The sequence below is a fragment of the Macaca fascicularis genome, chromosome 7, assembly GCF_037993035.2.
Source record: "Macaca fascicularis isolate 582-1 chromosome 7, T2T-MFA8v1.1".
Lineage (NCBI taxonomy): Eukaryota > Metazoa > Chordata > Mammalia > Primates > Cercopithecidae > Macaca > Macaca fascicularis.
Genome location: NC_088381.1, coordinates 40,021,593 through 40,047,545, shown reverse-complemented (window position 1 = coordinate 40,047,545; position 25,953 = coordinate 40,021,593). Strand labels below are relative to the sequence as shown.

Sequence of the window (25,953 nt, the reverse complement as noted above, 5' to 3'; positions counted from 1 at the left end):
GGCTCAACTGATCCTCCCACCTCAGCCTCCGGAGTAGCAGGGACTACAGGCATCTGCCACCACGCCTGGCTAATTTTCTGTTTTTCTTTTTTGGTAGAGACGGGGTCTCACTATGTTGCCTAGACTGGTTTTGAATCCCTTAGCTCAAGCAATCCTCCATGCCTCAGCCTCCCAAAGTGCCCAGATTATAGGTATGAGCCTCTGCACCTGGCCTAGGCCCAAGTTTTTAACTACCCAGAGATTTTTTTTAATTATGGAGGATTTTGTCCCTCCTTTGTACAAGGAAAAAGAAATCTAGAGCAGAATCCCCACGACTTTGTTTTGCGTATGTTTCCTACCAAGTGTTCCTTTTTTCCTCACTCTAGGATTGTAAACCTACACATAGTACACACAATTTGATGATCTCCTTTTCCCCACTTAACGTGTATGAACACATTTCTTCATGTTACTGCATTTATAACAGGGTATTATAAAGCTAGTCTTATAATATCAACTATCTCACAAGGCTTTATTTTTTTTTTTAATTTCTCAATTAAATTACACATTTAAAAAAACCAAAAAACTCTAAGGCTGAGGAGGTCAAGAGAATGGGAAGTAACTGTTAAATTGGTATAGAGTTCATTCTGGGGTTGTGAAAATGTTTCGGAACTAGACAGAGATGGTAGTTGTAAAAACAATTGTGGATATACTAAATGCCACTGAATTGTTCACTTTAAGATGGTTAATTTTATGTTATGTGAGCTGTGCATCAATTAGACAGACAGATACTTAAGGAGAGAAAGTAAAAGGGAATAAAGTATTGACTTCCAAAATCATTGGAAACAAGTTATTGTGGACTGTGCCTTTTAATATATCTCAAAAACAAAACAAAACAAAAAAACCCACTTTACTACCTGCCAAGTGTGGTGGTGATTGCATCTGTAGTCCCAGCTACTTGGGAGGCTGAGGCAGAAGAATCACTTGAGCCTAGAGTTCGAGGACAGCCTGGGCAACATACAGTACTCTCTGAGGGCATAATACAGTCACACCAGATAAACATTTGAAGGCTAGAAAGATACAGAGGATAGGGTATTATGAGGGATTCTGAAGCCAATAGATGGCATTGCTTTGGGGAATATTCACTCTGTTTATACACACTTCATCCAAATCAAGATGTACCCAGGGCAAATATAAAATAGAATGAAAAACATTGCTTTCAATTAAACTCAATTATTGTTAAGAATAGAACAGGTAATTGCACAAATCAAACAATACTACAGATAATCTTAAAACCATTTATTTTAATCACCTTTAGGGGGACTATCTTATTATAAAAGGTAGTTTCAATTTACAGATAGATGAGATTCAAAAGTTTACCTGCAGGATAAACACATCTCCCATGGAAACAGTATTAAAGGTTTCCAGGGTCGTCTGTAAAGCCCTAAATGAAACATAATATAGCTGAAATACTCAAATACACGCACATACTTATACATATCCCCACGCAATAAAACCACACAGTAATAAAAATATTTTAGACTCTGAATATAGTATCTATTCAGCAAAACACAAAAATATTAAACCAAAGTGTTTATTTTTTTAATCTTAAATGCTAGTACTTGAGAGAAAGGGTGATAAGGACAGACACTTGTGAAGGCTCAAAAAGTGAAATCTGGGAATTTATAAGGGCTCTTTAATACACCCAATTACACTTCAAGGTGATGTCAGGGAAAAGGAAGCCAGGCAATTTATCTCTCACACTGTTACACTTGGCCATAGCAGCGTGATTGGGAGTCTCATAAATGAAACTCATCTTTTACTCAGATTGTAAAATTTCCTCAAACCAAGATACCCTGTCCTCCAGCAAATTTCTTCGGTTTGCTTGGATTCTTCCAACCCTGACCGCAGTGTCTCACCTCTTGGCCCAGAGGCTGGCACTAACTAGGCTGCTTTCACTGCCTCCTTTTCAGCTACAGCTTCAGAATCTTCTTCTATCCCTGTTCTCACCTCAGCCTCAAGTTCTTCAAGTTGGCAGGAGGGCCCCTTTGTATGGAGGAGATGAAGAAGCTCTATCCTCTCCTGAGCTAGAGCCATTCTCCAGAAGGTAGGAGCTATCACATATGCTGGGCCATGGGGAGGGTGGGAAGAGCCCCAGCCTCTAAAACATGCCTCAGACTCAAGTCTTCCTCCTAAAACCACCTAAACATTTAACTCTCCTGAAAACCAGATAACTGAAGGTGCACAAAGGCATCTAAGTGACCTAGAGGCCAAAAGTGGTTTAGTCCATGCTATACTTCCAAACGGAAGGGCAGGATGGCCCTTTATCAAGAGAGACCGGAGCAGAAACCGGGGAGTTCTGTGCCTATAGAGGCCTAGTTACACATGAATCTTTTCAGGTTGTGTTCACAAGAAAAGGAGTTCTTAGAACAAAAGCACATCCACACTGAATATGTTATTTTTACATAGCCACTGATCTTCAACATCCTCTTAGTATGCATATAGAGAATCTCATAATAGAGGATATTTGATATTCGAGGCCTACCAACAAATCTGGAATTCTAAATTTTTGGACAAAAGGTCATACATGACTGCTTATGACACAACTTCATCACCATCTCTACACAGAATAATTTAAGCACATAGCACGGACAGGTAAGCCATATATAGTGCATCCATTATTCACCAGCTGTTTCAATTGGGAGAGAAGGCTCTTTATCTTCTCGAGAATTCAGAAAGAAGAGGATCAGATGACTGGGATTCTAGTACTGGCTCTACCATTACTAGCTACAGAAGAGAGAACATCACTACCATTCTGGGTCTATTTCCTTAGTGTAAAATGAAGAGTAGTTGATGATCATGTTCCCTCTAAATTACAAAATTATGCAAAGAACACGCTGGGCACAGTGGCTCACACCTGTAATCACAGCACTTTGGGAGGTCAAGGTGAGAGGACTGCTTGAGCCCAGGAGTTCGAGACCAGCCTGGGCAACACAGGGAAACCCCATATCTACTAAAAAAAAAAAAAAAAAAGATTAGGCGGGCATGGTGGTGCACACCTGTGGTCTCAGCTACTCCAGAGGCTGAGGCGGGAGAATCCCATGAGCCCAGGAAGTCAAGGCTCCAGTGAGCTGAGATCACACCACTGCACTCCAGTCTGGGTGACAAAGCAAGACCCTGTCTCAAAATAAAATAATTTAAAGAACGTACGGATTGGCAAAAGTTAGATGAAACAATCATATCATCCTCCTCCATAAATAAAATTCTTCCAACTCTACTTTCTACCTAAGTCTCTTAAAAGGCTTAACAAAAATATTAACTGCTAATGTAGTATAATTTCCTAAACCAATGGTTTTCAAGTTTTTCTTGCCTGCCATCATCCCTGAGACACAAACACATTCCTACCACATTGCCCATCAGTAATAGCAACTCACTGCAACAAGGGCGTGGGAAGTGCGTGGAATTACCGTTCAGGATCATTACAGACAAACATGCTGCTACAACAGTGAAACTCAGAAACCATCCCCCTACACAATTTTTAAAGTGCAACACTCTAAAAATATTAGCAACCCATAAGGAAACATCTAGGGTATGTTTTTTAAGCAGGTTCATTTTCATTTAGTTAACATTTATATAGTACATCCTGTGTGCTATAAACAGGTGCTATTTAATCCTCTACAATCCAGTGAGGTACAGACCATTATTTGGCCTGTTTTACAGATGAGGAAACTGAGGCACAGAGAAGTAATGTAATTTGCTAAATTACTAAGTGATAGGGCTGGAAATTAAACTCATAGAGTGTTTCAACGAACTGACTGTTACAAAGCAGTCGTCCAGGAGACTAAAACTTTTGTTTTAAAAAGATAACATGCTATGTGTTTCTGAGTCTATGTATGTATTACATACCTGCATATAAATTTTTTAAAGACTGGAAATAGCTGTTATCAGTTATGTAAAAGGAATGAGATGGGGATAGGAGCCACTATACTGTTTAAAGTTTTTCAAATGGCATCATTTCTTTTATAATAATAATTAAATTTAAAGTGTTTTTAATTTAAATATACTGGTATTATAAACTTGTCCTAATAAAATGAACTTATTCTGAATTTTCAAGAGTGAGTGGAAAGTTAAATCAAAATCCCAGATTACAACTCTATGGATCTATAAAACTACAATCAACAAAAATTTTGAAATTTTGCAGCAGTTATTAAAACACACAAACACACCATGAAAGTATCAATAGTAGAAGTGTTATTCCTCTTAAAACTGGAGGATAGGCCAGCATCATCATAAAAATTCTATAAATATTCCAGTACATGTAAGTAAAAATATATTCCAGACAGACCTAACTTACCTTCCAAATGAAACACTTTTAGATACTTAAGAGCAAGACAAAATCTTCGGTACACTGTAAATCCTCTCTGAACTGCATGTCCACAAGCCTATTCTATGCTAAAAGTTGAGAAGTCTCTTCTATCTATAACTTGAATCCCTTGAAATTATTAGGGGGAGGAGTTGGTGAAGTCACAAAAAGAGAGAACGAACTGAGCCGTAATGTAATCCAGAAAAGAAGGAATCAAGCTACACGAAGCAACTGCCAAGGTGCCCAGGCAGCCCGAGTGCAGCCAAAATCAGTGTCTGATGTCTCCCCAGCCCCGACAACGCTGCTCATTCTGAGAGGGGATGGTTAGGGTTCCCAGGGAACAGGGCAACAGGAGAGTTCTCATAAAGGGCAACGGGAGGTACTCAGGGCCAAAGCGGTGACCAATGCAGAGCTCAGGAAGCCAACCAGAGGTCCCAATACTGGGGAGGAGACAAGGCATGACCACCAAATCCAAAGTGGTCAGAAGTGGCAGCCTGGGACTCAAGGCCAAGATCACAGTACCAAGACTTCAGGTCCAAGGCAGAAGATAAAATTATGAAGCAAAGCTTATCTTGGTTGCCTTTCCACTTTCCCACAAAAAATTTTCCCACTTTCCTCTTTTGCCTCTATCCCTGTCTTATTTCTGACAACCAGTCTCTTCTGAATCATTAGATAAGCAGACTTACATTTGCTGGTAAAGTCAGTTCAGCATTTGTCATAACAATCCTCTCCTTTTTGCTTAATGGCTAATGGTAGATTAAAGATGGCCACAAATTCTTTGACATTCTTCCCATGGAGAGACAGGTTTATGTCCTCATTCTCTGAATCTGGGCAGGCTCTGTGACTGCCCCGACACACTGATTATGGCAGAAGTGGTTCTATGTCAACCTGCAACTCCGGGCCTTATGAAATGCACAGCTCCCTCTTGCTATCGCTTGAAATGCTTGCTCTTGGGAAAGCCAGTCGCCATGTAAGAAGTCTAATTACCCAGAGACCAACATGCTGAGAGAAGACCAAACCATGTGCAGGGAGACTGGGGAGATTATGACACCACTGGGGGACAGAGAGACACCACAGAGCATAGAGGTACCAGACAGGTGAGTTAAGACGACTCTGGAACATCCTCTTCCAAAGTGTCTTCTCAACGCACAGAGTCTGTTAACTCTGTGAGCCCATGTTCTCCACCTGCTGCAATCCCAGCCAAGTTCTTCCTGAATTGTTGGCCCGCAAAATTATAAGCAAAATAAAATGGTTGCTTTAGGTTTCTAGGATGTATGGCTATTTGTTATGCAGCAACACATAACCAGACCACCACTTACAGAGGGAGCAGTATCAGTGACGCAGCACCATCCACAACCACCAAACAACTCACTGGAATGACTGATCTGTTGTTTAGGAAAAGTGAGGATGGAAAAGAAACTTCAAAAGGTTTTGTCCAGTAGGATTCAAAGCTATCCAACGACTATACTATTCTCTCTACAACAGAAGTAGTGACAGTAAAGACTTGATATTTATCTTCAACTAAGCTGTAATTGTCCTTTGGACTAAATCTTTCTGTATCACATCAGTATTTTAATAACTCAAATCTAGGTGTGCCACCTCTACCTCAGGACAACCTAATTCTCGAGCACAAACATCATTCCTAACAATAACTCAGTAACAAGTTTAAAACCTTCAAATTGTCAGAGGCACTATTTCCAAAGAAATCCCAAACTCTAGGTAAAGATCCTTAAGAAAGTGCCATAAACAGTGGCAGAAATCCCTTTTCTCTTCATTTAAAGGCACAAAGCCTTATCTTTCATTCCTTTTGCTTCTTTGGATTATGTTACTTAATGAGCATTCTAGGAAACCCCAGGTTTTACTGAAGGTTGAACTTGAAAAAATGCTTCTAAACAATTATAAGAGCTGAGAACATTACTAATTCTGTTTATATTTCTCTTTACTACAAGAGTTCTGACCTATTCCTCAGCCAGCATGACTTGATCCCCATTATGCCCAGCAATGCCTGATCCCAGGCCTTTGTAGCTGGAACCACTCACAATTTTCTCACAAAATTCCTAGCAAATTGTTCCACAACTGACCTAAAAAGGAAGGGGCACAGTGACCAGGAAACTCTCCTCCACATTGTTTTGGTTGAACCAGGCAAATTCCTTTATCACCTGCCCTTGAACCCTTCCAGAAGAATTCCGTCCCTCTTTTACACAAAAATGTACCAAACAGAATGAGTTGCCTTTGTAGGAATTTGTTCCTCCGTAGACTCAAAATAAATACAATACAGGTCATGTGACATAATGAACCAAGCACGGGCTTCAGAACCAACTGTCTTAAAGTTGTAGCTCTACCGTTTTAGTCTATGACCTTAAGCTAAGTTCGTTTCAGAGCCTGCGTCCTCTCTGTAAAATGGGCCAAATCCCACCTTCTACCTCACATGGCTATGGTAAGGATTTCACAAGACAAACTACATAAAGTGCACACAGCACAGGGCCTAATCAATGCAAAGCACTCAGTGAATGTCAGTTCCACTCCCTCAAACTCCTCCTATACCAGACCTAAAATTAAATTGTATTCAAAACATCAAATACTCAATTTTAATAAACTTATTTCAAAATTGATGTAACTGTTATAACCACCTTAAATGTCAGAATCATTGAATTTTATGTATCCAGTGTAAAATACTTCAGGAAAAATGCATTTCAGAAGCATATTTTAAGAGATAAGGTTTAGATAACAGAATGGCATTTAAGTACAGAAGCAACTCAAGTGTCAAAACTTTATTAGAATACATGAAACTCAGAAGTATTCAGAAGAGACATTAAATCCTGGTTCACTAATCTAATCAACCAAAATATACCCTGGGTATCTACTTCATTTAGTTCACTGCCAGTACATTATCAGTATAGCAATGAATAAAATGTCAAAATTCAAACGAAGATGCTAAGTTCATTAATGTGAACTGTTCCATATTCCAATATCCAATAAAATGGGGTTACAAGCCAAGTCACTTAGAAATATATTTTAATTTCTAACTTTTGTTTTAGCAAAGAGGCGAGTAAGAATTTCATATCACACCAGATTAAATATATGGTTATCAGCTTATTTTTATGGACAAGTAGGTTTTAACCTCTACCCTAAATAATTCAATTCCTCTTCACTCTATTACCTGGTTCTATTTAAGGAGCAATATCTTTGGTTCTTAGAGGCTAATTTTGGGACTGTGCTCTAGCCTACCTTCCCAACCTTTCCCATGTCAGGGGACACAGAGAAAATAATATCTGTTGGCCGGGCGCGGTGGCTCAAGCCTGTAATCCCAGCACTTTGGGAGGCCAAGATGGGCGGATCACGAGGTCAGGAGATCAAGACCATCCTGGCTAACATGGTGAAACCCCGCCTCCACTAAAAAATACAAAAAAAAACTAGCCAGGCGAGGTGGCGGGTGCCTGTAGTCCCAGCTACTCGGGAGGCTGAGGCAGGAGAATGGTGTAAACCCGGGAGGCGGAGCTTGCAGTGAGCTGAGATCCGGCCACTGCACTCCAGCCTGGGCGACAGAGCCAGACTCCGTCTCAGGGGGAAAAAAAAAAAAAAAAAAAAAAAAAATTAATATCTGTATGACATATGCACATTAACTGAAGAGGCTTCTCACAGCCAGAAATGATTTGTCTGGGAGCACAGCCACCTCTAGGCTGAGGGGATCATTTATTTCAACACATATGTAATCCATTTGTGGCCCCTCTGATGGGAAGCTATGCTAGCCAACCTTTTACATGGTTATCTAGCAATGCAGGAGGACGTCTCCCGTCTACTCCAGTGTTCACTAGCTGGAACAAAAGACTAGACGTCATTAATCGCTGAGAGGGCTGGGCACAGTGGCTCATGCCTGTAATCCCAACACTTTGGAGGCCAAGGCAGGAGGATTGCTTGAGACCAGGAGTTCTAGATCGGCCTGGGCAACATAGTGAGACCTCGTCTCTACAATGGGAAAATAACTTGAGCATGGAAGGTAAGGGTTGCTGTGAGCTGAGATAGTGCCACTGCACTCCAGTCTGGGCAACAAAACAAGATCCTGTCTCAAACAAACAAATCACCGAAGGGGACCAGCAGCATCATCTGGGAATCCAAGATGCCATTCCTCTGACGATCTACAGTTCATAACCATCAATCCTCTGAGGCCTATTAGAGAAAACAGATGCTGAAATCCTTATTTCTATCCCATGTAGAACTGTCTTGTTCTACTGCAATTCTATAACTCCAGGGAGTGACCAGTCAACAGTTCAGCATGAAGGAACCTATTGTGAATTAAATTAAATGTAAGCGAGAAGTATCCGAAACAGCTGGTCTGAGCTGAGGTGGCAGAAGAGCACTGATGAGTGTGTACAAGGAACAGTTAACTGCTTAAAACGAACCCTGACCCGGGGTCTATGATCAGCTACTACTTGAGGAAAAACGTCCCCAAGGCTACTTCCAGCTCTCTAATTTCAAGGTTTCCCAACAGAAAAATAATTACGATAGATAAGTATTTCACTTCAACAGCCTTGGATACATTTGTAAGACCGCAGCGGAAGGGAAGTTTGGAGTAGGCAGACAAATAGCTTGAAGTATTATCTTACATATTACTGCTCACACAATTAAAAAGTTAATTTTTTTGTATGTTCTTCCCTGAAGATACCTGATAATACAAAAATATCTTTGTACAACGGTATTAACTGCTGCATTATTTGTAACTACAAATATTGGAAACAACCTAAATGCCCACACACAGGAGATGGGTTGAATTCACTGTGGCACATCCGCAAATGAAGTACTAGAAGCTGTTTTAAAAAAGAGAATAAGGAAAATTCCTACAAACATGGAGTGACATCCAGGATATACAGCCAAATGAAAAAAACGAAGTCCAAAAGAATGTATTTAGTTTGCTATCTTTTGTGGGGGGGAAAAGAAAATACCCATCTGCTTTTCTTTACAAAAAGAAACACAGGAAAGATCAATCAGAAATTAATGAAATTGGTTATCTACAGGGGGTGGATAGGAATGAGTGACAGGCATTAGTAGTGACACTGTTTAGTACAGCTTTTTGTATAGTTTTAACTTTTGGAACCATGATAATGTTTTATATACTCAAAAAGCAAAATAAAATCAGTAAGGATGAGATTTTAAAAATCTAAACTGGGGCCAGGCACGGTGGCTCACACCTGTAATCCTAGCACTTTGGGAGGCCAAGGTGAGCAGATCACTTGAGGTCAGGAGTTCGAGACCAGCCTGCCAACATGGTGAAACCCCATCTCTACTAAAAATACAAAAATTAGCCAGGCATGGTGGCCCACGCTTGTAATCCCAGCCACTCAGGAGGCTGAGGCAGGAGAATCGATTGAACCCGGGAGGCGGAGTAGTGAGCCGCGACTGTGCCACTGCACTCCAGCCTGGGTACAAGAGCAAAACTCCATCTCAAAAAAAAAAAAAAAATCTAAAATGGAAATCAAACACAAACAAATGAACAAATTTTATGTCAAATAAGTGTATTAAAAGGGAGACTAAAACTAAACCAAGTAACTTTTTAACATAATACTTTTTATGTTGTCAGTATACAGACAAAAAGAACTGTAAACAAGTTTGAACTCTAGTTATAAGGGGTTTTCTTTACAATGGTATGGTTCTTACAATTCTGGAACTATATTCTCTGATTATAGAATTGAGCAAATGAGTACATACTCGTAGATAATGGGAACCAGGTTCTTACTGTTGGAGAAAGGTGTTACAAATATGGAAGGGGGCAAGACTAGGCCTGTGGTGTTGAATGAAATTTTTGGTATCAATATAAAATCATGGTGATAAACACACAAATACACACAGACATAAACAGATGTAGATATGTTTATTTATTTACTTATATTTCTTAGCTCTACTGTGCTGAGAGATTTTAGTTTATAAACGTTACTCCCAGCCAAAAAGAATAAGGGCTACTTGGAGAAATGGCTAATTCCAAGGCTGGAACAGGCTAAGTACAAGATGAGCCTGGAACATCTTATGCCAGAAAGTAAGAAAGGGCTCAAAGAATGATAGCGTGTACAAATTACAGCTTAAGGGTGCTCCCACCAGCCAAATATAAGCTAATTTGAGTCTCAAAATAAATAATGAGTACCTTAGAATAAAAAAACAACGATGAGTCCTTATTAAGTAAGCAAATTAACAGTGAGGAGAGAAAGTTCTTTCTTATAGTAGAATGCAAACTAACATGTAGAAGAATTATGAGTCAGAAAATCATCACCTTGCAGTCATCCTACTAATAATTGATTCAGGCAAGAACCATCAATGGATGTGAAACTATTGGATAAAACTTTGGTAAGAAACAGGGTATATACATAATCTAAAAACATTTCCCACAAATTACTTCTTAATAACAAAGGAGAAAACAGTAACTTTATAGCCAATTAACCTACCAAATATTACCTTAATAAAGTAATCAAAGTTAGTATCACCAAAAACAAGACAGACCAATTCTTGATACGATGTCTGAGAAGACACAACATTACTTCTGTGATATTCCTACCAAAAATGCATTAACAGAATCTAATCATGAAGAAACCTCTGAAAACTCAAACTGAAGAACATGATTTATGAAATAACTGAAATGAACTCTTCAAAAATACCAAGACATTATGATGTTGGCTGTGGGTTTAGAATAAGGGAAAAAAAAAAAAAAAAGCCAAAAGCCAAGACATGAAAAACTAAGGCTGAGGAACTACTGGAGATGAAAGAAAACTAGAGTTATGACAACTAAATATAACACATGATCCTTGATTAGATCCAGGGTGGCTGGGGAAGTAAACAGAAAGGAGTAATAACTATGAAGGCCATTGTTGGGACAATTGAGGAAATCTGAACATGGAATGTGCATTAGGTAACAGCATTCTATCAGTATCAAATGTCCGGATTTGACCAATATTCTGTGCTGATTGAAAAGAAAAACCTGGCCAGGCTCGGTGGCTCACGCCTGTAATCCCAACACTTTGGGAGGCTGAGGTGGGCAGATCACGAGGTCAGGAGATCGAGACCATCCTGGTTAACACGGTGAAACCCCATCTCTACCAAAACTACAAAAAATCAGCGGGGCGTGGTGGTGGGCGCCTGTAGTGTCAGCTACTCGAGAGGCTGAGGCAGGAGAATGGCATGAACCTGGGAGGTGGAGCTTGCAGTGGGCTGAAGTCGCGCCACTGCAGTCCAGCCTGGGTGGCAGAGTGAGACACCCTCTCAAAAAAAAAAAAAAGAAAAGAAAAGAAAAGAAAAGAAAGACCTGTTCTTGGGAAAAAACAAAACTATGGATAAAGGAGTGTTATATCTGTAAATTAATTAGGGGAAATATATAAACAGAGAGTACATATATACATGTAAAAACAAATGAGGCAAAATGTGAATGACTGGCAAATCTAAGTATACGGAAGTTCTTTTTACGTACTATTCTTAGCAGTGCTTCTCTGAGTGTAAAGTTATATCAAAATCAAAAGTCTTTTTAAATTTTGAGATTAAAAATCTGTGTTCTTTACTTCCAATTAACAGTTTTTAAAAACTAAAACACAAGGGAGAAGGTTAAATTACCAATGTACAGAGCCAAAAATCTTATAAACCTGGCACCAACTTCCCTTCATTAATGAACGATGAACTAGTCCAATAAAAGTATTACAACGCATTAACTGCAGTAGTCCCAATGACCTTACAACTTTCTTTCACAGGCATACATCTATCCAAAGTCTGGCCTGTGATCTGGCTTTCCAAGCAAGGTCGAACCCCCTGGCTTGCCTATTTTCTCTGCTAACTCTGATAATAGCAACAATATTTTGTTCTGTTTATCAGAGAAGGTAAATCTGAATATAACTTTTTATTCAAATAATGTAAAATTTCAGTTCCGTGATTTAACTCTGAGTAACTAATAAGATCCATTTCTGACAGGGCAAAACATTTTGCCCTAAAAACTGGATTACAAATGACATACATTTAAAAATGGACACCAAACTAAACGTGGCAGACAAATTCTCACTTAGCTCCTCTCCCACCTAAGACCCACTTAAATGACAATAAAGGAAAAAAAAAGATACAAACTCACAAAGATAAAAAGAACATGTGAGGTAACCAAAGCAGACAAAAGATTTCAACAAGTTTTTGAAAGTGAGAAAGAAGTTAGGGGAGCAGTAACAATCTTAGTAGTGCAGAGGAAGCTACAGCCTAAATGTCAGCCAGGAAGAATGCAGATGGGAGGAGCTCTAGGTACAGGGACACAGCAGGCAGCAGGTAAGGACAGGACTGAACATGAGATTAGGGGCTCTAAGGACAACTGAGTCATGGAACTTCTGCAATCTGATCTCAGAACATGAGTGGCCAGGTGCACACCTCCCAGAGGGAAGACCGAAAAACTCAATGGTACCAGAAAAAATTCTCAGTACAGATATGAGTGTCTTCCTCCAATGAAGAAGGTGACTTGCTCCCCACCTCACAGTGAAGCCGACTGTGGACAAGCTCCACCCAGTTACAAAGCTTTCTATATGAAAAAGTTCACTGTTATATGAAAAGACAAAGACAAAACAGATCTTTACAGAAAATCTCCAATCTGAAACAATCATTTTAAAAAGAAAAAGATGAACCCAGGAGAAATAGAAACCACACAGGGAGCACAGCAAAACTTCAAAACCAACACACTCTGAACTGCTGGAGTGGTGAGAAGATAATGCAAAACAATAGCAAGAGGATATGTGAAATGACCGGGAAACAAGAAAGAGCTCTTAAAAATTTTAATTACAATGATCAAAATTCAACAGAAGGGAGGTAAGAAAAAATACCAAGGAAATATACCAGAAACTAGAACCAAAAGGCAAAGAAATAAGAAAATCAGAGACTCCACCCGGGACACCCATCATCCAACTAATAAGAGTTCCAGAAAGAAAAAAAGAACAAATTGGGGGATATAAATGCATGCGGGGAGGAGCACGCTATCAAATTTATAATGCAAAAAAATGTCTTTTAACTCAAGGATGTGAACCTCTACATAAAAAGTCCCTTCAGTTCCCATTAAAAATAAAAGAAAATAAAAGAAAAACTACCCATGCCCAGACATATTTTGAAATTTCAGAATACTGAGGATAAAAAGAATACCCTAAAGAATTCTAGGAAAAAGAATAAAAGGACGTATATGAAGGAGGAAATCAGGAAGGCACCAGGTTTCTCAACAGTAACACTGGAAGCCTAGAAACAAACCAACAATGCCTTTAAAACTCTAAAGGAAAATTATTTTCTTACTAATATTCTCTATTCAGCCAAGCAATCAAGTATAAAAGTAAAATAAAAATGTCAGACTTGCAAGGGGTCAAAAATTTACCTCCCTTAATGTGCCATGGAATTAGAGGAAAAAAAATTTACCTCCTGTGAGAAGGGAGCTTGATGTACTCCAGCAAAACAATGAAATAAACCAAGAAAAAGAAGACATGGATCCAAGAAATAAGCGATCTAATATTATAAGAGAATGACAGAGGGAAAAACAGGATAAAAACCATCCAGTAGTAGGCCTGGAGAACAACTATTTCAAATGAGAGCAGAGGTCAGAGGGCTCTGGAAAGATGTTTAGAAAAGAGTTAGTGCTTGGAGATTATCTAATCCGTTGAACGGGTTGGAAATTATATTCATAGACCTCTGACAGGTTTAAAGGAACATTTAAGAGAAAATGTGTATAAGGTAAACTAAGCAATTTTTAAAAGACGCAATTATTAACTCATGAAAAAATGAAATGTTGGACAAGAAAGAATAATTAATCACTATAGTAACCAAAATATGTAATCTAATTATATTGGGCAGTGGAGAGACCGAAGGGCAAGCGGTGCAAACACTGAAGTCTTCATTTACCACAGCAAGATATCAAGGAATAATACCTAAAAATGGCAAATTAAGAAATAACAGAGCATTGGTTAGAATTACGCAGGTAAATATGAGACAGAAAGCTAAATAGAGCTTACAGAGATTGTCTGTGGACAGCAGGACTGAAAGTGGAGGCGAGGAAGACTACAATTCTATTTTAAGCCCTTTGATACTATTACCTGTCTCTTTATATTTCAGAAATGTGTATTACTGTTCTGAAAACATGAATTAATCTTCAAATAGTAAATTGATGTAACACTCATATCAATTCATAAAATTGCTCAATTTTTATTTTTATAAAACAGTCTAAAATATATTACACAGCATAAAAATTAGAATAGCAGTTTATCATTGGGGGTCAGGCACCTACTGAATTCCTTATTGCCACTGCAGAGTTAATGATATGTGTCCTCCACTAGCAAATGTAATTTCAAAGCTGGCCAAAATTTGTCATCTATATGTTAAGAGATTCAGACACCTACAGAGCCAAAGAAGAGAGGGGCATCTGGTCCTGCTGACTTCCCACACAGAGGCAAATTCTGTCCAAGGGGCTGCCCCCAACCCCCAACTGGCTCTAGCATTTTACTCTATCTTTAAATGGATTCCTTATGCTTTCACCATGAATGGAAACAACATATAGAAACAATGTGTGTGAAACAACATATTCTCAAAAACTGTAATGCAGTCAACAAATTTGTTATGATTCCTTCTACCACAAATTCAGACTTATTCAGACCTATTTTGGTGAAAAACACCTAATGAAGCTATTATGCTACTCTTGATCTTTATTTTAAATACTGGAACTGTGCTCCTCCTACTTCTAAATGAGGGAAAGGACAGTGGGAGGAAGGATTAAAAACCACTAAAGTCAAAGCAGATTACTAAATCAGAGTCAAAATGGGCCATTTTTGCCTTTGGAAGACTAGACACAAATATCTATAAAAAATTATTAGGAGCTCAAATTGTTTCAAAAATAACTTTCCCTATGAAGCTGATCATAAAGAAAATAAAAACAAAAGCCATGAACTATTTAAAAAATTTTGACATCTAATATCTTCATTTATTTAATACAGCAAGATCTGATGCAATTCCATGCTGTTGCCAACAACCTGAGTAAGCACGTCCATGGTGAAACAGTAGTGGTGCTTCAAAAGACATGAATCAGGTCATAAATGTAAACACCACTCAACTATTATTTCAAAATAATAGTTGCAAGTGTATGCAATATAAGAAAAGACTCATATATATTTAAGGAAGCACCCCCTCTCACAAGTAAATAAAATAATTGAGAGGTTTAGGGACCTCTTAACATCAAATACTTTCCTTGGAGAACAGTAGCCTTAATATCTGCATTGTACAATTCTCTTCCTCGTTCTCTGTGGTTATGTAATAAAGGTTAACACTAAAGTGCAAAGTGGAGGGGGAAAAAGTACGGCACTTGTACTTACTAGGAAACTCTTTATTCTTTTAAAATCAATGGGACTTATTTTGAAGAAATAGAAAAAAGAAATACAAACTTGGCAAACACTTATACTCTGCCCGAGGGTTATATAATCAATATTTCAGAAAATAGGCACTTGCAAACTCCAAAACCATTAACTATTTCAGTTTTTTTAAATAGCTGTTCTAATTATTTAACCAAAACCAAGAGTCAGAATTTTTTTACAATCAATAGATAGAATTTCAAACATGACCCACATTTTCCCAAAAATCTGCACTATATATTCAAAGGAAAAAACTAGAAATACATATATTTTTAAATGAGGCTCTAAAAAAACTATATATAAACAAAACATTCAAAGTGAATAAAATGAAACTAATGCATTTAAGCCCTCAGAATTAAATTCTCAGAGCACCAATGTTGAGGTCTAGCAGCTACTTCATACACTTAAGGTGAAGTTTGATCCTTCAGTTGTTAGAAAGCAACTTCTCCAATGCTAAAGTATCTCACTGTTAATATCCAAAATAATTCCCATGGAAATAAGAGTTAATCTCAATTAAACCAAAGAACATTTTATTGTGTGCAACTAAAATTAAAATGTGCTCAATCAGCAATTTTTACAATTGTTGGTCTCACAGTCTCTATATTACACAGTTATTTTTTAAATGCCTGATATCATAGTAGAACATTTTTTAAACATGTTGTCTATCAATTATCTCAGGGAAACATTCCAAGTCAGAAATTTGTTTTCTAGAAATTTCAACTTCATCTTCAAAAACTTTAATCAAAATAGTACCCCAGCATTGTGCAACAAATGTTCAAAACAAAGTAATGAACAATTTAAAATCTATTATTTAAAAAAGAAAACCCACCCGGCCTGGTGGCTCACATCTGTAATCCCAGCACTTTGGGAGGCTGAGGTGGAAAGATCACTCAGAGTCAGAAGTTCAAGACCTGGGCAACATCGAGACTCCATCTCTACAAAAAATTTAGAAATTAGCTGGGCGTGGTGGCACGTGCCTGTAGTCCCAGCTACTTGGGAGGCTGAAGTGGAAGGATCACTGAAGCCCAGGAGTTCCAGGCTGTAATGAGCTATGACTGTACCACTGCACTCCAGACTGGGTGACAGAGTGAGACTCCATTTCCAAAAAATAAATAAGTAAGCAAAAATAAAAACCTGAGCTTGGTCATCAAGGACAAAGATTTAAAGAAGCTAAAACAATAACTGTACTTTCTTATAATCAGTTAAATTAAACCTGCAGGAATATGACGGTTAATTTCCAGCCTGCTTTTTCTGGTGATGAGGCAGTACAAGAACAGTTTATAAAATTAAGAGTCTTCAGGGTGGGTGAAGGATAAACAGGCAAGCAATTTCTACAAAGGCTGTCTTAAACCCAGCTAGAACAAAGAAAAAATAACAGGAGAAAACTTCTACTCAAAAATGGAAACAGCTCACACTGATAGAGCTACTGGATTCTAAAGCAGAGTACAAAGTCTCCAAATAAAATCTAGTTGGTTACAATATCTTTGATATAACCTGGCTTATCTTAAAAATAAACTCTCAATTCCCTCTTCAAAATGTCTTATAAAATTATATTAGCTAGCATTTATTAATTTTTAAGCATCTAGCTAAAGCAAACACTTAAGACAACTGCAAATTTGATTTTTCAATGTCCAAGTTTAATTTAAACAGTTTTCAAAATCTGAAATTGCCTTCCTAAATTCATCTGCGTTATATATAGCCATAAAAAGCACATTGAAAAGATACACTTTTCCTTGTATCTTAAGAAAGGGGGAGGCCAGGTGCGGTGGCTCACACCTGGGATCCCAGTACTTTGGGAGGCCGAGGTGGGTGGATCACGAGGTCAGGAGTTCAAGACCAGCCTGGCCAACATAGTAAACCCCATCTCTACTAAAAACACAAAAATTAGCCAGGCATGATGGTGGGCACCTGTAATTCCAACTAATCAGGAAGCTGAAGCAGGAGAATCGCTTGAACCTGGGAGGTAGAAGTTTCAGTGAGCTGATACCACGCCACTGTACTCCAGCCTGGTGACAGAGTGAGATGCCATCTCAAAAAAATGAAGAAGAAAAAGTGGGGAAATCTACTTTAAGATCTGCAGTTATTGGCCAGGAGCAGTGGCTCACACCTGTAATCCCAGCACTCTGGGAGGCCAAGGCAGGAGGATCACGAAGTCAGGAGTTCAATTGAAACCCCGCCTCTACTAAAGATACAAAAAAATTAGCCGGGCATGGTGGTGTGTGCCTGTAATCCCAGCCACTCAGGAGGCTGAGGTAGAGAACTGCTTGAACCCGAGAGGCAGAGATTACAGTGAGCTGAGATCGCGCCACTGCACTACAGCCTGGGCAACAGGGTGAGACTCCATCTCAAAAAAAAAAAAAAGATCTGCAGTTATTAGTTTTTATGGTCTAAAGACTATAACTTTTACAAGAAATACAATTGGAAAATCTTAGAATAACTAAATGGAATCAACAAAGTACACTGATTAAAGCAAAGATTTCAAATAACCTCTGAGCTACTGGAAGCAAATGCAAAATCCTATACCTTAAGAATTCTCTCCTTCCTCCACCCTACAACAAACCATCTCCAAGAAGAATCTTCTCTAACAGAAACAAAATGAAAAAATATGGGGGGTGGAGAGACTTCAATAACTGAAACCCATTTTTAAAATAACCAAAAGCTAATTGCATTTTATCCATAGCTATAGTGAGGAAGCTGGTTTATTATGTCTGAACCAATGCAATATGAATTTCGGCTTACAAAAATATTAGATCTGAGTATAACAAGGTTGACATTTAAAATAGTTGTTTCTTCCAAACTATATCACCAATTCCTTGCTCTAACTTGCCAGCACTTTCAATATTAAATTGGGTGAGGGTGGTAATAAAATACCTAATTTTAAAATAAGTAATTTTTGAGATGTGGAATTTAAAATATATTTTCGTATCAAAAATCTTCAAAGGAATTAAAGTATGTGCTCCAAACATTTTATATTCATTAAATTGTCAAGCATTAAGATACTGAATGACAAAATGAAGACTCCTTTTTTAAAAAAAAAAAAAAGCAAGCTAAAAGTCTGAACAATATTAGAGTTTAAGCTTTGGGCTATTTTTAACACCCCCAAGCATCTTAAGCAACTCGTAACCTTTGTCTCAGATTCATAATCAATAAAACAAGAAAAACTAAAAGAATGCATAATTAACTAAATTAGTCAGCATTAAATGCTAGCAAACTGCTTTGAAGTTACTTTATGTTGTTCTCAGTTCTCCTCCTACTCAGTAAAACCAATAGATGAGAAAACATCTGGAATTACTACAGATAATCACATCTGCAGACTCGCAGCAGTTAAAAAGATGATCTCTCCAAATTTCTAAGCCAAAGTTCATTCAACAACCCCAAAGATTTTAAGATACAACTGCAATGAATAATTTTAGGTGAATTTCTTTTCAGTCTCAAGGATACCTATTCTTACCTACATTCTCAAAACAAACCACTACACAGGAATCTCAGAGCATCTTGAGGGGTCTTGGCACAAGACAATTCTAGGTAAGATGAACAAGCTGTTACTGTTGTTAATGCTATTCTCAGCATTCTAAACTGTCAATCAAGGTAAGCTTAATCACAAATACACCCTCCAAAAAGTACTAGCCCCTACTGAGAACCCATCAAAGTACTTCCTTCCAAGCCATCTGTCCAGGAAAGCTCTATTAACACACCTAGAATGCAATTGCTCTCCTGTCTAAAGAGGCAATGCATAAACATAAAATATAAAAACATGTTAAACAGCATATCTTTTCCACTTCAAACACTGATAATCTACCAACTAAATCTATTTATTTTAATGCCTTGGTTGAACACAAACCTCTATGTATATAGGTCAGAGACTGCAGCTTAATCAAAGGAGACTAACGTTTTGTTTTCAAAGAAGGAAAAATATTAAAAACAAACAAGCTCAAGAAGCAGAAAAAGCTCAAAAGGGGAAAAAAAAGAGCAGGTTAGGTTAGGGGAAATGTACATGTTAATTAGTCCCTGATGGAAGAGGGACTCAAATTTTAAAACAGTAATTTAAATTACTCACTAAGCTACACACTAAATTACTCATTGGTCTATTCACTGAGCTGCAAACACTACAAAAACATAAGTATTTCTAAATCTAGCTTGAAGGATCCAAAATCAATCTTTTATATTCCAGTGGAGAAGGAAATTACATAAATTTCAATGAGGACAAAGTAGGCTGTTACACGAGTCTAAGGCTAATGGTGTACAAGCAAAGAACGAGGAGAAGAAATTATTTTGAGGATAAATAACAGGAAACCACACCAAAGAGTTCGAATTCTTCCCCCAACTCCATCATTTCTTCTGCTTAGACCATGAAGGATGTTCTTTATACACTATTAAGCATATTACTAGGGAAATAACTTCTGATCAATGTGTCAAAACTTTTTCACAACAAGGAAATGTTAAGCTCAATCTCTATACTGCAGCCTCTTTAAACAAAACACATACATGGAGCACACTGTAAATTTCACACATTTCACATCCATGACCAATCATTTAGAGATTCTGGAAATAAGCTGAGACTGCTTTAAGATTCTGGTGGATGGGGTGGGGGAGGAATACTGCAGAAAGACTAGAAAGACATTTGACTTAAGCTTTATAAATATTACCAAAAAAGCTTAAATTCTTCAGAAGGATATATAAAACTCAAATACTAGTCTTTAGAATTAATGTTAAAAAAATTATCACCTGTCCACTGATTTTTAACTACCCCATCCACATTTACAACTAAATTGTCCACCTGCCCATCTATAAATACAGACTACCAAAAGAACACAAATTCATTGTGATAACAACACTGCAGATGGTCACTTGCTCACAATCCAGCCAACATTTACTGACTAAAATACTGGGAGTGCGGGCTAGTAAAAGCATTCTGGAGGAAAGCTCACTCTGCATTTATTTTCAACATAAAGACCCTGCCAGACACATCTAAGTTAAAGTTCCTTTATTTATTAGGCAAATATTTACTAATTGCTCTATTGTTAGGCACTTAATAAATTCATCACAGAATGTTACTAAAAGCAGTAAATGCATTTGACCTAATGACAAGCAATGACTGTATTTAGAAAATTTAGTTCACTGGGCAAACAAGAGTGTTAAATGTAGGTTGTGGAGAAATACGATACAAAATAACCCATCACTCCATCAAGGTTGATGTCTTACCTTTATCACAACCTGATCCGTCCATTACAAATTTATTACCACTGACAACCAATAATCAACACCTCATCCTACTGAATGGATCTCTTAAAAAAGGGTTTATCTCCAGTATTTTGGGTGGAATTATCTGCAATTTTGGGTGCAAAACTGCAGAACATTTACTTGATCTACATTTACTTTTCTTGGGCAGAGTAATATGAGGGCAAGTGTGTACTGAAAACTTAAAGAGGCACTCTCAACTCGTTGAAGAATTAATCAGGGAAAAATTAGCATACCTATCCTACTAAATATCTCTAATTTAACTGGCTGTTTAACCCAAACCCTCAAGTTCAAATGCTTGGTCTTTGGCTTTCCTTAGTTATGAAAACACTTGTATTCAGGGCATCTTTTTAAACAATTTGTGTTTTTTCCCACTGGTTAAACTCTTTCCACAAAAATAAGGAATGCCCAAGCCTCCAGCTTCTGAAAATAACTAATCTGGTATGTGCACATAACAAAAAGCTTGAGAGAATGCCCTAGCTTTTATTTAAAACTTTTTCATTTAAAACTAGAATCCTTTAAGCAACAATTAGACAAAAATCAGCCTTTACGTTATTAGGAGATTGCTATTTTCAACATTTACCTTAAACCACATGGATGTATCTAACTAGTTAGCTTCCTGTCTCTCCCCCAGCTACATTAGACTGTTACCTTTTTTGAGAGCAAAGGACTACTAGACCCCATGGTTTATTTCCCAGCTAATACATTTCAAAAACCTCAGGTCTCTACAGAAACATAAACGTTGCTAGCCTTAAGGATTTCTCTAACTTTTTAAAGTTATTGTGATATGAGCAGCTGTCTAACTGTTAACTATAGCTTACACAAGTGGGTTCTCAAAGTGTGGTCCTGGACCTTTGAAAGTTTCCAGGACCCATTCAAGGGGTCCAGAAGGTCAAAACAATTTTCATACATAATATTTAAGATGTTACTTTTGTTTACAGTCATTCTCTCACAAGCATGCAGTGGAGGTGTTCCTGAGGCTACATGATGTGACATCTCAAGAGACTGAATGCAGAAGCAATATAAGAATCCAGCTGTCTTCTATAAAGCTGAACAAAGAGTTACAAAAATGTAAAATGATGCCACTCTTCCCACTAAATTTTTGTTTTGAAAAACATTTATATAAACTCTCAATTTATGTTACGGGTAGTGGGTCTACTATTATTTGTGAGCATATTAATAAATACATATTTTAAGTTTTTCTCAGTTTTAATTTCTAATAAATATCATCAACAGATATAAGCTACACAAAGGCTCTTTGGGTGCTCAATGATTTTTAAGAGTGTAAAGGGGTCCTTAGCACAAAAAATGTAAGAACTGCTGTAATACACAATTATATAATCTAACACACAGTGCCTTCCATGGATAAGAAGCTCATGTTAATTCTGATTTTTAATTACTTCTTACTTCTTGTAATCTTGTTGAGTTCTGTATCTCCCTGTAAAGCATCATTCAGCATAAAGCCAGTCTGTTCTAGTCCCCATTTAATGGGCTTTGGATATTTAATTATTCAGAGTCCTGTTTATAAAGATGTTCTGACCTCTTGAACAGTGTATACACACACTCTCAGCGTTTTCACACACAAAAATTACCTTGTTCATCCTAATAGCAACCTGTGAAGTAAATACAAAGTATTACCCCCTTTTTTTTGTTTTTTACAGATTATATAAGGAAACTGATACTCAAAGAAAATAGAACTAGCCGGGCGCGGTGGCTCAAGCCTGTAATCCTAGCACTTTGGGAGGCCGAGACGGGCGGATCACGAGGTCAGGAGATCGAGACCATCCTGGCTAACATGGTGAAACCCCGTCTCTACTAAAAAATACAAAAAACTAGCCGGGCGAGGTGGCGGCGCCTGTAATCCCAGCTACTCGGGAGGCTGAGGCAGGAGAATGGCGTGAACCCGGGAGGCGGAGCTTGCAGTGAGCTGAGATCCGGCCACTGCACTCCAGCCCGGGCCACACAGGGAGACTCCATCTCAAAAAAAAAAAAGAAAATAGAACTATTTGTCCAATTAGGTACTGCTAACTGGTAGAACCTAGAATGTTGTAGCATTTTGCAATTTGCTTGGCTGTCTTGCTGTGGTATAATTGCAAACTCGCAAAGAAAATAAGGCAAGGGCATTACTTTTATTGTCCCAGTGCCAAAACAGGGATTTTCCCCTCCTGAATAAGAACGTAATCAGACTCAATACCCAGTCACAGTATTATTCAACACATTGGCTACCCTTTTGGTCCCCTACCAAAAAACCAAAAATAAAATAAAATCAAGAGTGTGGGAGAAAAAAAAACACGACTATATAACACTCCAAGATAATGAGTTAGTTAAGGACTCACAGATTAATCATTTTAATCACTGAAACAACAGGCACGCAAGAACAAGATCAAGCTTAATACAATAACGCTAGATTATATCAACAAATGGATGCCAACAGGTTAAGACGGGAGGCCTACATAAAATGGGTTCAATTCAGAATGTGGACTCACACAAAGTTGCCAAACTCGCTTTATTGGTTCTACAAATTCAAGCAAGTGACTAGAACCAGGCTTGCAAAGCTGTATGTCAGACACACTTTGTTGCAAGATGCAAAGACGCCATTCTACCCGTTGGAGAGAAATCACCCCACACTAGTTTATTCTTGTTATCAGCACATCTCGTTATGCTCCATTTTAACTTATTAAGTTCCTCAAGAGATGCTCAATTTCCTGCATCTCTTTTTCACAGTCAAGTGGACTCCGTGACTGATAGAGGCAAGACTGACTCACAAGAGGGTATCTGCCACTTGCACAGTTCTTTTCCTTTTTTTAGATGTATGTGCTCAGTGAAGCCATTTTTAAGTTTGATGAGATTTTACCTAGAAAATGCCGAAGTGTGCTAATTGTCCATTTTGTCTTCCTATAGTTTACTACTGATGAGCAAGAGTAATCCCACCTTTCCCTGTGAGGTAGGCTTTTCCTAGTGTTTACTTTGGTCTTTTTTTTTTTTTTCTTCAAATTTCTTTTGGGAAAAAAAAATAAGTTATAATTATAGCACCACAGCAATAGCTACAGTTATAGCTAATGTACCACCACAACCAATTTGTAAAGCAGTGCCATACACCTTATTTGTTGTTCCATACTCAACATTCCGACAGATTTACAGGTAAAAGCTAATTTACGTAAGTTTCTGCATCCTCACAAAAGAACTGTAATATTGCTCTGTGAAACCAATTAACCGTTAATTTTTAAAGGCTTCATACAGAAAAACAAATCTGACTTTACATAAGGCAAGCAAAGCATCAGACGTCTGAGCACGCCAGGAAACCGCAGTTATTTCTATTCCTTATCCCAGAGTATATTTTTCTCTGTGGACCTACCGATGTTTTTTCCAAGGACATAATCACTATTTAAGTAGTAAGCTGTCAAAAGTGCTAAGGCATTCTCTAAACTATCTTCCCAGCTCCGGCCCACAATGGAACATGTCACAGCTAAATCATACCATTGCCGTTTTTCTGTATTTCTTCAAATGAACTTAAGATTTTTGAAGTGCACAGTTCGAATTGTACACTATTAATATAACCCCAGATAGCAGTGATCATCTCAAGCTAATAAACAAAGACTAGCGGTGGCACCAGGGCCCTACCAGGAAGTAATCAAAGCCGTGTGGCCGGTGCGATCCTAAGAAGTCGCTTACAGCAGACAATGAGAGGGCACTGGGGCTTCCAAGGGGGCCAGCAGGAGGAGTTAAAACGCTTAAGTACTCAAAAGCCTTATATAAACCTAATAACTGTTTCACAACACAGGAACTCGGGAATCCCAACGCAATTTCGGACAACCCAAAAGGTCTGAAAAACAAACTCGAGCCGCCCCCTCCGAAGCAGCTGTTGGCTCAGCCTCCGAGCTTCTCAGCCCGCAGCCTGTTTTCAAACTTCACCCTTCCTGACAGATGAAAGACCCCGACCTCCGCCGCCCGAGCTCCGAGCGCCTCTCGGGGTTTCGAGGTGCCCGAGCCTGCGGAGAAGGGAAAGGAAACCCGGGCTGGGGTCGGCGGCGGAGAGGGGCCCCGCGCGCCCCGCAGCCCAGACAAAGCTGCGCCCGGAGAGCGGCGCTCTTCCCGTCCTGTCCGCGGAGGAGCGCGGTGCGAGCCCCGCCACACGTGCGGCCGCCCCTCGGGGGCCGGACACCCGCCCCACAGGCGACCCCGCGACACGGACGGGCACAGCCCCCGGCCACGGCAGGGCGGGGCAAGGGCGCGCGCAGCGGGCCAGGGTCCCCGCCCGCCGCTGCCCCCACGCGCTCGAGGCCTCCGCGGACTCCCGCCCCTCGCGGCCCTCTTCTTAGCTGGCCCGGCCGTCGGGCCTCGGGAAACAAAGGAGCCGCCGCCGCTCCCGCCCGCGCCCGCCTCATCGCATACCCTCCCCAGCCCGCCGGGCCCGGCTCGCCCTCGCCCCTCTCCGGGTCTGCGCGCCGGCCGCCTGCGGCCCCTAGACGGCAGGCCCGGCAGAGCCGGGGCCTCGGGTGCGCGGCGGGGCCGGCCCGTGGCCGCACTCACCGCTGCAGCACCAGGACGACGGGGAGCCGTTGGGGAACTTGGCTGCGTCCGGAGCGATGCAGACGCTGGAGCTCAGGTGTGGACACTCCATGGCCACGAGGAGGGCGGCTGGGAGGACCGCTGCTCCAGGACCCGGCGAGGTGGGGGCGGAGGAACTCCGGAGGCTCCGTCTGGGGTCGCTCCTAGCCGGGCGCTCGGCCGACGGCGGCTGCGTCTCGAGCCCTTGCGTCAAAGAAAGCACGGGCTTCCGGGCGCCGTGTTTTCTCGCCCGCCGTCTCCCGGCGCCCCGCTCCGTAGAACGTGTAACTCCGAGATCCGGGTTCTGCAGCCACCACTAGACTGGAGGCTTCCGCCTTCCCAGGCCGGCCCCTCCCCGCCCCGCCCCTGGGCAAGCCCCGCCCCAGGGCCCGCCCCTGTCCACCCTGCGGGGTGGGGTCCCGGGGCGCTCCAGCTGGTGGCGCAGAGTCCGGC

General features: G+C 39.7%; 1 protein-coding gene across 14 annotated transcripts in view; it reads right to left on the bottom strand.

The window, feature by feature from the left end:
- USP3 (ubiquitin specific peptidase 3) overlaps positions 1–25,721 on the bottom strand; it is an 89,007-nt gene extending 63,286 nt beyond the window's left edge. For 6 of the 14 annotated variants that reach the window (XR_012415026.1, XR_012415027.1, XR_012415028.1 and 3 more), the window contains exon 1: positions 25,483–25,721. Coding sequence is in view for 6 of the 14 variants with exons in the window: in XM_073995978.1 (XP_073852079.1) it covers positions 25,483–25,573 (91 nt within the window). In the remaining 8 variants the exon portion in view is untranslated. Of the gene's footprint in view, positions 1–893; positions 1,047–1,356; positions 1,422–3,035; positions 3,153–24,573; positions 24,966–25,482 lie in introns of those variants that run through there. The other 8 variants (XR_012415029.1, XR_012415030.1, XM_073995979.1 and 5 more) reach the window with 6 other exon arrangements.
- Positions 25,722–25,953: the final 232 nt, after the last annotated feature.